This window comes from Vombatus ursinus, unplaced genomic scaffold (genome assembly GCF_900497805.2).
Source record: "Vombatus ursinus unplaced genomic scaffold, bare-nosed wombat genome assembly UNPS02014790.1, whole genome shotgun sequence".
NCBI lineage: Eukaryota > Metazoa > Chordata > Mammalia > Diprotodontia > Vombatidae > Vombatus > Vombatus ursinus.
The window spans coordinates 181,506-193,726 of NW_020954568.1; the positions used below are offsets into that span (position 1 = coordinate 181,506).

General features: G+C 56.4%; 1 protein-coding gene across 3 annotated transcripts in view; it reads left to right on the plus strand.

Moving 5' to 3' along the window:
- The window catches only part of TNNT3 (troponin T3, fast skeletal type), a 27,235-nt gene that overhangs the window by 5,988 nt on the left and 9,026 nt on the right, over positions 1-12,221 (plus strand). For 2 of the 3 annotated variants that reach the window (XM_027868696.1, XM_027868699.1), the window contains exons 4-10: positions 2,088-2,106; positions 6,378-6,423; positions 7,632-7,748; positions 7,835-7,912; positions 8,787-8,900; positions 9,010-9,119; positions 10,559-10,649. In XM_027868696.1, the coding sequence (XP_027724497.1) occupies positions 2,088-2,106; positions 6,378-6,423; positions 7,632-7,748; positions 7,835-7,912; positions 8,787-8,900; positions 9,010-9,119; positions 10,559-10,649 (575 nt within the window). Of the gene's footprint in view, positions 1-1,706; positions 1,926-2,087; positions 2,107-6,377; positions 6,424-7,631; positions 7,749-7,834; positions 7,913-8,786; positions 8,901-9,009; positions 9,120-10,558; positions 10,650-12,221 lie in introns of those variants that run through there. The other variant, XM_027868697.1, reaches the window with a different exon arrangement.

The following is a 12,221-nucleotide window of genomic DNA, read 5'->3' on the forward strand; positions in this document are numbered from 1 at the left end:
CTCCCTGAGGCCTGGTGTCTGGCTCCCTGAGGCCTGGTGTCTGGCTCTCCTCTGTTAATCTCTCCTTGCTGCTCTTTCTGCACCCTTGGCTCTTCTGGGGCCTCGGGCTGTGGCGGCCCCTGAAGCCTAGCATCTTCTTGCTGCTGCCTGCCTTGTCTGGCCTGCTGGGCAGGAATTGAGCTGCCCGCTGCACCCACGGGGAGCCTGCTGCCAGCATCTGTCCAGCTTACTTGCTGAGCGGGCAGTGAGTTTGCTGGTGCCAGGTGGGAGATGCACTGTGGAGGGAGGTGAGGCTTCAGGAAGAGGGGAGGATGGAGGGGCTACAGGGGCTGGTGGCCAGAGAGAAGATCCTTGAGCCCTAGAAAGCAGCAGTGGCCTTAGGAGCAGTTCAGAGACAGGGACCAGGGCCTGGCTTCCTTCCTTCCTTCCTTCCTTCCTTCCTTATCTCCTCCCTTATCTCCTTCCCTTCCCTTTCCTTCCCTTCCCTTTCCTTCCCTTTCCTTTCCTTTCCTTTCCTTTCCTTTCCTTTCCTTTCCTTTCCCTTTCCCTTTCCCTTTCCCTTTCCCTTTTCCTCCCTTTCTTCTTTCCTGCCTTTCACCTTCTTTCCTCCTTCCTTCCTTTCAACTTCCTTCCCTTTTTCCTCCTTCCTTTCACCTTCCTTCCTTCCTTTCACCTTTTTTCCTCCTTCCTTCCTTCCTTCTTTCTTCCTTCCCCCTTCCTTCTTTCCTCCTTCCTTCCTTTCAACTTCCTTCCTTTTTTCCTCCTTCCTTTCACCTTCCTTCCTTCCTTCCTTCCTTCCTTCCTTCCTTCCTTCCTTCCTTCCTGTTCTGTACTTCATCCCACCTCCACCCCTTCAATGTGCAGAGGAAGAAGGGGGGCATTCTGTGCTAGATGCTTCATGGTCTCAGAGGTGGACTGGTCTCTGTCCAAGCCTCTCCGTGTTCCTGTTTCTTTCCTGCTCAGCTGCTTCTGCAGCTGGATCCCACCATCTTCTTCTTGCTACCTTCATCTTGCTCATGAACCCTTCCCTGTATGTGTGTGTGGGCGTGTGGGTGCATTTGTGTGTGTGTGTGTGTGTGTGTGTGTGTGTGTGTGTGTGAGGGGGGGGAGGAAGAAGGGGAGGGGTCGGTGAGTCCCACAGCTCTAGGCCCAGGGTGATAGAGAGAAGGGGGGAGGGCATGGCTGTGGTCCCTGAGGACAATGGGATGGAAGCCAGAGGACCCCGGGCCTGAGCAGTAGTTGGACGATCCCCTCTGCTCTAGGCCGACTGGGGCCTTCTTTCACTTGCTGGTCTGTTTCCCTCTGGTCTGGGCCAGCTTGTTGGTCAATAGTGGCCTAACCTGCCCTCCCTGACCTTGGCCTGCCCTCCTTCTCAAGCCGGGTTCCCCCAGAGGGTTGCCTAAGCATCCTTGCCTAGGTGACGGAACTGGGCCCTGGCACTGAGAGCAGAGTGAGGCAGCTTTGGGAATTAGGCGAGAGTGACTCAGATAAAGTAGCCTTGCAGAAAGGCTCTGGTCTGCTGGCCTTCAGAGAGCGGGAGAAGCTACTTCATTTAGGACCAGTCTCTCTCCCTGTCCCCAAGCTCTGAGAGCTCGTGGTCAGCGGCTGTTAAGGAACTGAGCCTGTCAGTGGCCAGTCTGGGAAACGCCCCCTCTGCTGATGCTGCTGTAAGGCCAGGGCAGGTGGGGCACTGAAGAGGACAAGCCAGAGAGACAGAAAGGCAGCCTTGCAGCAGCCAAGCCAGGCCCGTTCCCAGGGAGGAGTGGAGGCTTGACTCCCACCCGTGGGCTAAGTGCAGGGTGGACGAGTGTGGAGTCTAGAAGAAGACATTGACTGCAGTGTGTGTGGGGGGTGAATCCAAGAAGACTCCCTGGAAGCTGTGACTGAGCCCAGGATGGGTGAACATGGTCCCTGGGGACAGTGGGGTAGGGGTAGGCTTCTTTTTCAGTTTGGGGGGGTCATCTCTAAGCTGCCTCTCTTTGGCCCCCGACCCCTCCCCAATTCCTGCGCCCAGTCTCACCCTTGCTCTCTCTGTCTTTCTCTCCCCTCGTCCTTGCACTGCTGGCTCGGTGGTGTCCTGGGAGCAGAGGAGAAGCCTCGACCAAAGTGAGTGGAGCTTCCTCATGGGGGCCTGCTGGAGGTGGGGGCAGGGAGGAAGGGAGGGAGGGGCATCCCCAGATTCCCCCAGAGGAGGAAGGACCTGAGCCTTCCAACAGCCCCTAGGGGTAGATACCACCCCAACCTCTAGTGCCATTTTACAGATGAGCAAACTGAGGCTCTGAGAGCTACTTAAGGGTGGGAGGTCTGGGTCCTGTACCCAATACCCCTTTTGTGAATGACCTGGATAAAGGCAGAGATGGATAGCCGTACAGGGGATGCTGGGCTGGGAAGGAGAACAGACGAGTAGCCATAGACAGCTGAGTCAGATCGTCAAAGCCCCAGCTACGGGCATAAACGGTGCAGTTTATTCTTGGACTTCCAGGCTGTGAGATGCTGGGTCACAGAATGGGTTATGACCTGATATGGGGAAGGAGCTTCGGCATCGGGCCTTCTCTAGGTCAATGAAACCATGGGTCTGGTTAAAAAAAAAAAGTTTTATATTTGGATTCAAAAAATCAGCTATCTAAGTAGAGGACCAGAGAGTTATGGGTAATTAAGTATTCATTCAGAAAAGATCTGGGGATTTCAGTGGGCCACAAGCTTAGTAGGAATTAATGGTGTGATAAAGCAACCCGGGGAACCAGAGGCATCCGAGGCTACATGAATGATGACACTTGTTGGTCAGTCGTTTTTCACTCATGTCTGACTGTTCCTGACCCCATTCGGGGTTTTCTTGGCAGAGATACTGCAGCGGTTTGCCATCTCCTTCTCCAGCTCTTTTTATAGATGTGAAAACTGGGTGAAGTGACTTGCCCAGGGTCACACGTCTAGTGAGTGTCTGAGGCCAGGTTTGGGCTTGACTCCAGGCCCGGCACTCCATCCACTGCACCACCTAGCTGCCTGTTAGCTAACATCTTAGCTGACAACCCCAGCCCAGCAGCTGACATTTTAACATGCCTGCCACTGCACCGAGTGTTTCACAAATATTATCTCGTTGAATCCTCATCACAGCCCTGGGCAGTGGGTGCAGCTATTATTCCCATTTTATGGTTGAGGAAACTGAGGCAAACTGAAGTTAAGTGACTCTCCTAGGGTCAAACAGTTAGGAAGTATCTAAGGCTAGATTTGAACTCAGGTCTTCCTGACTCCAGGCCCAGCTCTCTGTGAACTGAGTCATCAGCTGCTTCTGTAACATTCAGGTCATTTCGTCAAATAATCAGCATTCGTTGTGCTAAAGGCTGTGGATGGGGATAGGAACTGGCCTGTTCCATCAGGGGCACTGGGAACCCATGGTGAAAAAATCCCTCTCCCAAGGCAGGCGGGGTTCCACTTGGCCCCTTGCCACCACAGAGGGCGCTCAAGAGCACTCAGGGATGAAGGCCCTGGCCCAGGGTCACCCAGCTGAGAACAGGTCTTCAGCCTCTGAGGCCGGCTTCCCAGCCACGCACGTGGTCCCTCCGTGCAGGCACTGTGGGGGTCGGATGGAGCATGGGCCAGGTGTCAGGGACGTGTTTGCTCCTCGAAGGAATGGGGAGCCACCAGGGTTTACTGAGGGAGAGACAAGCCTGGCGGACCTGTGGCCGTGAGGGGATGGACTTCAGAGTAGAGACAGAGAGATGGCGGCGATGACCACGTAGACGTGGAGAGATGTCAAGGAGAGGGGCTGGACGAGGCTGGGGAGCAGCTTGGCCATGGGGGCTGAGGGAGAGGGAGGAGTCCAGGAAGATGCCAGGGTGAGGAGCCCAGGGGACTGGGCGATGCCTTGTTACAGAGGAAGCTTCTGGGACAGCGGCTTTCTGGAAAAAGAAGGGCTTCTGGAGGAACTTATTGGCTTGGAGGGGCCTGTGGGACATCCAGGCCAGAATGCCCAGTGGGCAGTGAATGATGTGGGCCTGGAGGCCAGAGGAGAGGTGGGTCCAGATGGACAGATCTGGGCATCATCCGTATGAAAATGGCTGTCATGCCCGTGACAGCCGAGGAGATCCCAGAGAGAGAAGGTGAGGGGAAAACCATGAGTGTCCCCCGAGCCCAGTGAGGACAGAAGACATCGGGGGAAAGCATGGCCCACGGTGCCCAGGGCCATGTGTGATCAGGAGGGCCTGAGGCCTGACAAGAGGCCCACAGACTTGGCAGTTCAGAGTCTGTTAGGAATCTGCAAGGGAGGAGCTTCAGCTGGGATTAGGCCCCAGGCCAAGGGCTGAGGAGGGTGGGAGGAGAATAGAGTTAGTGCTGAGGGACTGGGAGGTTTGGGGGTATTGTAAGGATTGAGGAGAGGCAAGCACATTGGTTAGCCTGCCAAGGGAGAGAGGGCAAGAATTTGAGGGAGTGGGGGATGTGAGAGAGGACAACCTGACAGAGAAGAGGGGAAGGGAGGGAGGGGGCCAAGGGTGTGTGTAGATGGCCATCCCTCTCTTAGAGAGGTGTGTGTGTGGGGGCAGCCTTGGGGAAGACGGCCATCCCTCTGTTAGAGAGGTGTGTGTGTGGGGCAGCCTTGGGGAGGACAGCCATCCCTTTGTTAGAGAGGTGTGTGTAGAGGGGCAGCCTTGGGGAGGATGGCCATCCCTTCCTCAGGGAGGTGTGTGTAGGGGGGCAGCCTTGGGGAGGACGGCCATCCCTCTGTTACAGAGGTGTGTGTAGAGGGGCAGCCTTGGGGAGGATGGCCATCCCTCTGTTAGAGAGGTGTTTGTGGGGGGGGCAGCCTTGGGGAGGATGGAAACCCCCCAGAACCTAGAGGAATGGAAGAATGAGAGGAAGGTCATGGGGGACAAGAGGTTCTGAGAGGAGGGGGAAGGGCAGAGATGAGGAAGCTCAGAGTAAACAGCCACTATTTCTCAGCTGGGGAGGATGGGGGTAGGGGTCTCCAATAGAAATCAGCTCTGTGGGGAAAGTTAAGGCATTGCCTTTACAGCAGCAGGCCAGTGAGTTGGTAAGCATTCAGTAAGCACCTACTATGTGCCCAGCACTGTGCTAAGCCCCAGGGATACAAAGAGAGGCAAAAGATGGGCCCTGCCCTCACGGGCTCCCAGTCGAATGAGGAGAGGCATGTAAAGGACTGTGTACAAACAAGACAGGGGTGGGTTGAGGGTAGTCTCAGAGGGACCAGGAAAGGCTTTTCCTAGACGGTGGGCCTTGCAGGAGGCCGAGGAGGACAGGGATAGGATCACAGGAGCACAGGGTGGGCGTGGCCCTGGCTTGTGGGTTGGTGATGGGACAAAGGGTTCCACAGCGCGATGCTGAACTGGCTGAGGTACCAGGACCGGGATGGGAGGAAGGGAAGCTGAGCACAGGAGACAGCCCAGGAGGGAGCCCTGGGAGCGCACAGTGTGGAGTGGAGGGAAGAGGCTCAGGCTGAGGGAAAGGAAGGTCCAGGCAGGCACCGAGTGCTGAAAGAATTTCAGAATCCTGGCCACAGAAGGACAACACGCGTGGGCAGTGCTGGTGAGGCCGTGGTTAGGATGAAGGATGTTGGCATCCCCCTGGCCATGGCTGCGGGGGTCACCACCCATCAGGGCCTGGTGGCTGAGGACTCTGGTGAGCTGCAGAAACCCCCCAGGACAGGATGATGATGGGAAGGTCTGGGAGACTAGACCCTGTGACGAGCAGAGGAAAGTGTTTGGCCTGGAGGAGAGAAGACCAGGAAGTGACCTGCGGTGGGGATGGCATGAAGGATCTCTGGAAAGCAGGCTTGTTCCCTTCTGGGTCCTGGGGCAAAGATGGGAGAAACAAAGAGGGTGATTAAGGCTTGGGTCAGAAAAAGCGGGCAGTCTTTAAGCCTTGTCAGGGATTCCTGCTTACTTATGGACTGGATGGGAGGCTGGGGAAACTGAGGCTCAGAGAAAGGGAAGGAAGTGATCAGGTGGAGTGACGGGCAGCGTGGGAGGTGGCACGGACAGCCTTGGACTTGCCCTGACTGGACCCATTTTATAAAACGAGGGGGCTGAACTAGGCAGTCTCTGAGGTGCCTCCCAGCTCTGAAGATCTTTGAGTTTGAAGACCCCTCCCAGGCCTGATGTTCCAAGCTCCTCACTCCTTTCCCCAAGTGCTAAAGTGGTAACCTTCTGAGTTCTGTGACGATAAATGAGACGTTTAGGATGGGCATGGATTTTTGCTGTCTCTTGTGCCCTCTGCTGGACATGGTCAGAGGTGCAGAAGAAAGCAATTAGAGGTGGGAGGGAGCTCGGACCCTCCTTGTACAAGTGGGGAAATGAGGCTCGGTCAGAAGCTGACTGAGGCTGCAAAGATGATGAGAAGTCTCCTCACTCTCCTCTTTCCCACAGACTCACTGCTCCTAAGATCCCAGAAGGAGAGAAAGTCGATTTCGATGTAAGTTTTCCTGGCTATTCGTCAGTGCCCGCTTGGCCTCTCAGCCGTCTGGGGCGGGCAGCAGTCTGGGGCCTTTCTGCAGCCAAAGCTTTGGAGGGGGGCAGCTGAGTCCCAGAGGAATGCACCCTAACCCTCCACATGAAATTCCATCTGGATGTCTCTGGGCCAGGAGCAGAGTTTCCACAGGGTTTTGTTTGGTGTTTTTGTTTTGAGCTATTTTTTCGATTCTCACCCAGCCTGGAATGTGAACTTCTGCTATGAAGTCTGAAATTTTCTTCCTGCTCTCCCTTTCCACCACCACCTTCTGATCCTCCCTTTAGCTCTCATATTTTGACCCTTTCTTTCTCTGTCCCTCTTGATTTATTCCCCTCAGGTCCCCTCCCTCCCTCCCTCTCCTCCTTCCTTCCTTCTTCCATCTTTTCATCCTTATTAGTCCTAACCACTCTGCAGGCCATACTCTTGCAGCACAGAAGACTCCTGAAGTCCTGAAAGCTGTTCCTTGGTGTGTGTGTGTGTGTGTGTGTGTGTGTGTGTGTGTGTGTGACAGAAAGTCCCAGAATTGAAACCTGGGTCTGGGTTCTCTGGTCACTGGTGCTGGCTCTGATAGGGAGAGGGCATTTCTGGGCACAGGGAAGGGGAGATTCGACAAGACAAAGACTGACCTGGAGAAAAGAATCTCAGACTACCAAGGCTTTGGAGATGCCAGGAAGCCCAGCTGGCACCAGCCTGAGAAGGGCAGCCCTGCTAGCGAAGGCTGGCCATGAGCAGCCTGGAGAAGGGAACGCCTTCAAGTAGCTGAAGCCGTCCCGGGGTGAAGAGGTTGGGGGAACTCTGCTTGGTCCTCGGGGTGGGGGTGCAGCATCACTGGTGCAGCAAAGCCAGACCTCCCAGGCCCAGCTGTTGAGGAGTTTACATTCTCCTGGGAGGACACAGCTTTTTAGCGGTCAGAGCTATACCCCCAGTGAGGAAGTGAGCTCCCCCTCAATAGAGATCTATATCAGAGAGCCTGCCCTGGGGGTGCCGGAGGAGGGGAAGCACTTAGGCACCTCCCAAACATTGGGTTGTTTGAGCCTGTTCTGAGCGGGAGTAGTCAGGAGAACCTTCATGGAGGAGGTGTGTGTGTGGAGGGTGGGTGTGCTCACGGCTCCTGGGCCTCAGCTGACAAGGAGGGTCTGACTGACCTCTGACCTCTCCTTGTGGCTCCCCAGGACATCCAAAAGAAGCGGCAGAATAAGGACCTGATTGAGCTTCAGGCCCTGATTGACAATCACTTTGAAGCCCGGAAAAAGGAGGAGGAGGAGCTGATTGCTCTCAAGGAGAGAATCGTGAGTCTGGGCTCCGGGCGGGGCGGTGAGGAAGGATGAGGGGCCCAGGCTGAAGCATCCCGTCCATCTGTCTGTGCCCCCGACAGGAGAAGCGCAGAGCCGAGAGAGCCGATCAGCAGAGAATCCGGGCAGAGAAGGAGAGAGAGCGGCAGAACAGACTGGCTGTGAGTCCCTGTGCCGGGCCTGGGCTGCCCTCGCCCCAGCCCTGACCTCCTCCCGCCTCAGCCTTCCGTCCCTCAGTATCCTCCCTGGAGCCAGAGCTCAGGGGAGGCTCTTCCCCAGGGGCCCTCGGGGCCCCACGGTGGTCTGCCAGCCCCATAGAACACACGTAACATGGCACAGCCAGCCCCAGCCTGCTCCCTGCAGGCTCCTGTCTCTGCGGAGTCCCGCTCTGCCCCTGCCATGCCACTGCCACATTGCCCTCTGCAATCGGTTAGCGGAGGGGCGGGACCCGACGTTCTTGGGGCCAGGCTTCTCCTTGTGCCAACGCAGCTGCCCCCAGCCGGGGCAGGCTGTCCTAGGGAGCCACAGCTTTCGCAGAGGACGTCTGTGGCACTCCTCCTGTTCACAGAGGGTGCCCACCCCTCCCCACCCCCACCTGACCTGACCCAGGCTCTTTTCTTGTACTTTCTTCCTTGTGCCGATCCTTGACGACTGGCAGGACTTTGGGGCGGCCAGACGGGTGTGTGCTGGTGGCTGTGGAGGGGGCAGGTATTCTAGCAGGGAAGGAGCTGCTCCCTCCGGGAGAGGAATCCCAGAATGGGCGAGCTAGAAAATTCTTTAAAGGCCTCCTCCTCCAACCTCCTCATTTGACAGAAAGAGGAAACTGAGGCCCAGAGGTGGAGAAGGGTCTTGGCCTGAGGCCACGCAGGCAGTGAATGGCGGGGCGAGAAGTTGCCTCCTGGTTCTCTGAGTCCAGAGTGGGTGTGGGTGATTCGTGCAGGAGGCTGGCAGACCACTGGGACAGCGGAGCTTGGCCGGCGCTGTCCGGGGTCCTGATCGAGGGGTCCCAAGCCTGCTGACTGAACTTCTCCATAGGAGGAGAAGGCCAGGCGAGAGGAGGAAGAAGCCAAGCGAAGGGCAGAGGATGACCTGAAAAAGAAGAAGGCTCTCTCATCCATGGGGGCCTCATACAGCAGCTATCTAGCAAAGGCAAGTGAAGCTCTCGGGGTCTTCACTCCCTCCCTACTGAGGCACAGCCTTGGGTGGGGGGCTCCCAGGAGGCTGTCCCTAATGGCCAGATTCCGCTTTTCCTCCCCAGGCTGACCAGAAGAGAGGCAAGAAACAGACTGCCCGTGAGATGAAGAAGAAGGTCCTGGCTGAGAGACGCAAGCCGCTCAACATTGATCACCTGGGCGATGACAAACTGAGGTGTGCGTGTGTGTGTGTCTGTGTCTGTGTGTGTGTGCGTGTCTGTGTCTATGTGTGTGTGCGCGCACACACGTGTGTGTGTATGTGTGTGCACATGTGTGTCTGTGTCTGTCTGCGCGTGTACACACATGTGTGTCTGTGTGTACACGTGTGCCTGCGTGCGCGCACATGTGTGTCTGTGCGCATATGTGTGTGCGCGTGTGTCTGTGCATGCGCGCACCGCGCGTCTGTGTCTGTCTGCATGTGCGCGCACACGCGTGTCTGTGTGTACACGTGTGTGCACATGTGTGTGCATGTGTGGGTGCGCGTGTGTGCACTGTGTGTCTGTGCAGGTGTGCACTGTGTGTCTGTCTCTGTGCGTGTGCATGTGTGTCTCTGTGTACGCATGTGTGCACGCGTGTGTCTGTGTGAACATGTGTGTGCACACACGCATATGTATCTGTCTGCGTGTGTGCACATGTGTGTCTGTGTCTGCATGTGTGTCTGCATGTGTGTGTGTGTATGTGTGTGTGCATGTGTGTGTGTGTTTGTGTGTGTGTGTGGTGTGTGTTTCTGGGGCACCTCACATGCCAGAGAACAGCACCAGAGAGGGCCATGGCATTTAGAGCCTGAAGGCACCTGAAGGAAAATCTCGTCCACCCCTCCCGTTTTATAGAGGCCCAGGGAGGCCCAGGGACACTCACCCAGCCAATCGACAGCAAAGCTGGGATGTCCTTTCAACAATCCAGAGCGCCTGCTTTATGGTCCTGACTATGGGGGTTGTTGGTAGGAATGACCTGGAAGACAGGAGACATCCCTGGGGCCCAGGAGCCACCACAGATGGTGGCTGGGCCTTGAAGAACAGTGAGGCCTTCCTAGGGGAGGGAGAGAAGGGAAGGCCTTCCTGGCAGAGGCAGCTGCTTGAACAAAGCCATGGGAGTGGGAATGAGTCTGGGCAGTTCAGGCCCATGAGAGGGTCTGGCTGGAGGGGAGGGGATGGACTGGGGTGCTGGAGAGGACAGGTCCGTCCAGCCTGGGAGGGAGCCTTGAATGCCGGTTAAGGGGCTGAGGCAGTGCCAGACGGGGTAATGATGACTGCCCTGAGCACCGCAGCTGTGGGCTTGCATCCTGGCTCTGGCCCATGCATGCCTGAGCCGCTTCCTGCTCTCTGGGCCTGTCGGCTCCCCCAGTAAATGGGCTGAGGCCAGATAATCTATGAGCTCCCCTCCCACCCTGGCATCCTGTGTGCCTGGCATCGGTCGGAGGCCAGATTTGTTGCTTTCCATCCTTCCTGGAGGATCGCCCCTTCCAGCAATCCCCAAGGCTCCTCTTTCCACGCCCTCTGATTAGGTAGAGGAAAGTCAGGCCCAGGCCTGGCCAAAGTGGAGGTGGGCTCTCTGTCGTAGCACTGGGGCTCACCTGTCCCTGAGGCTTCATGTGTGCATGTCTCTACCTCCCAGGGACAAGGCCAAGGAGTTATGGGATACACTCTACCAGCTGGAGACTGACAAGTATGAATTTGGGGAGAAACTGAAAAGGCAGAAGTATGAGGTGAGTGACCACACCGACCTCTGGGCAGCCCCCATGGGCTCATCAACCAGTACTGGCTCAGGGCTGGCCTGGGCTATTCCACAGAGGCTGTGGGCCAGTGCCCATCTTGGCCAGCCTCCTCTGCCGGGCACTGCTGGTTTCCAGGCCTTTCCTTTGGCCACCCCAGGCCTGACCCGTGTTGCCTCTTCCAGACAGGCCCCTGGCCTGTTCCCTGGGTTCCTGGCATGACCTTGAACAGAGAGATCCCTTTCCCAGGAGGGGCCAAATTGCCTGCAGTTCACAGAACCCCAAAGTGGACCACGGAGGTCATGAAACCCACCCTCCTAACTCAAGAGACCTTGCCAGGAACCTAGCCTGGGCAACCACCTCGAGTAACAAGGCTCTCCCTCCCTCCCAATTCAGTTTGCTCTGTTCTTGAGCGGTTCTATCAGTAGAAAGCTCTCTGTGGTATCAAGCTGAAATCTGCCCACGTCCCTCCCCTTGCCCTCTGGGGCCCCACCAGACATGTCTAATCCCTCACCCACGTCACAGCCCTTCAAATATTTGGCCATCACAGGGTTGATCCCCCTCCTGCCCAAGGTCTTCTCTCTTCTAGTGCAAACATTCCCCACTCCTTTGAAAGACCCTCTTTCTGGAACTGTTCCCAAGCCCTGGCCCCCCTCGGCCCCTGTCTTTGGACCTACTCCAGCTTCCTTGCTGTGCAGCATAGCCTGCCCTCCAGACATAGATGGGGCAGCCTCTGTGGAGGGAGTCTGAGGTGGCATCTACTTATCCCCCTCAACCAGCAACCAAGCCACTCACCTAGTACCCAGGGCTGTTTGGTGCCCATCTCTGCTGTACCTGGGAGCCTGGGTTCTGTAAACTTGACCTCAGGCAATGCGGGAAGTTGTAGGCAGAGTCGTTCTCTGAGCTAAGCTCTGGGTGTCTAAGCCTTTCTCTCTAGGAAGACCCTGTTCACACATATCCAACCCCCCTATCTGCCAAAGCTGGGACATCACCAGGCTGGCTCATGTCCTCCCCTCCACAAGAGCCACAGCTCAGGCACCAAGGTCTGTGCCATGGCCAGGGTTGGCATAAGTCTCGGGCCCAACCTCCCCCTTGTCCTGCTCAGACATCATCAAGGCTAAGCTACACGCTGAGTCTGAGAATGGTCAAGTGGGAAAGGACCCAGGAGGGCCTGGATCAGGATGCCCAGCTAGGTTTTCCTTGCAGTCTCTGCACTGAGGACCTGTCTACTCCTGGAGCAGTTCATTCCATCATTAGGCAAATCGAATTGTTAGGAAGAAACTGAGCCAGAAATAGGCTCCCCAGAGCTCTCCCTACTTCTCCCCATTCCTGGGTCTAGCCTCTGGGGCCAAGTAGAGCAATGTGCTGATGTTGAAGACCCCCCTCCCCAGCCAGGGCAAATCTTCCCACTCTCACAGTTTTGGGTGCCCATGAACCTCACCACTCAAGACCTTGGGAGAAAGCCAGTCTGAGCTGGTGAAATGGCTGGATTCTAGATTTAAAAAAAGCAAGCAAGCGAGAAAGAAAGAAAGAAAGAAAGAAAGAAAGAAAGAAAGAAAGAAAGAA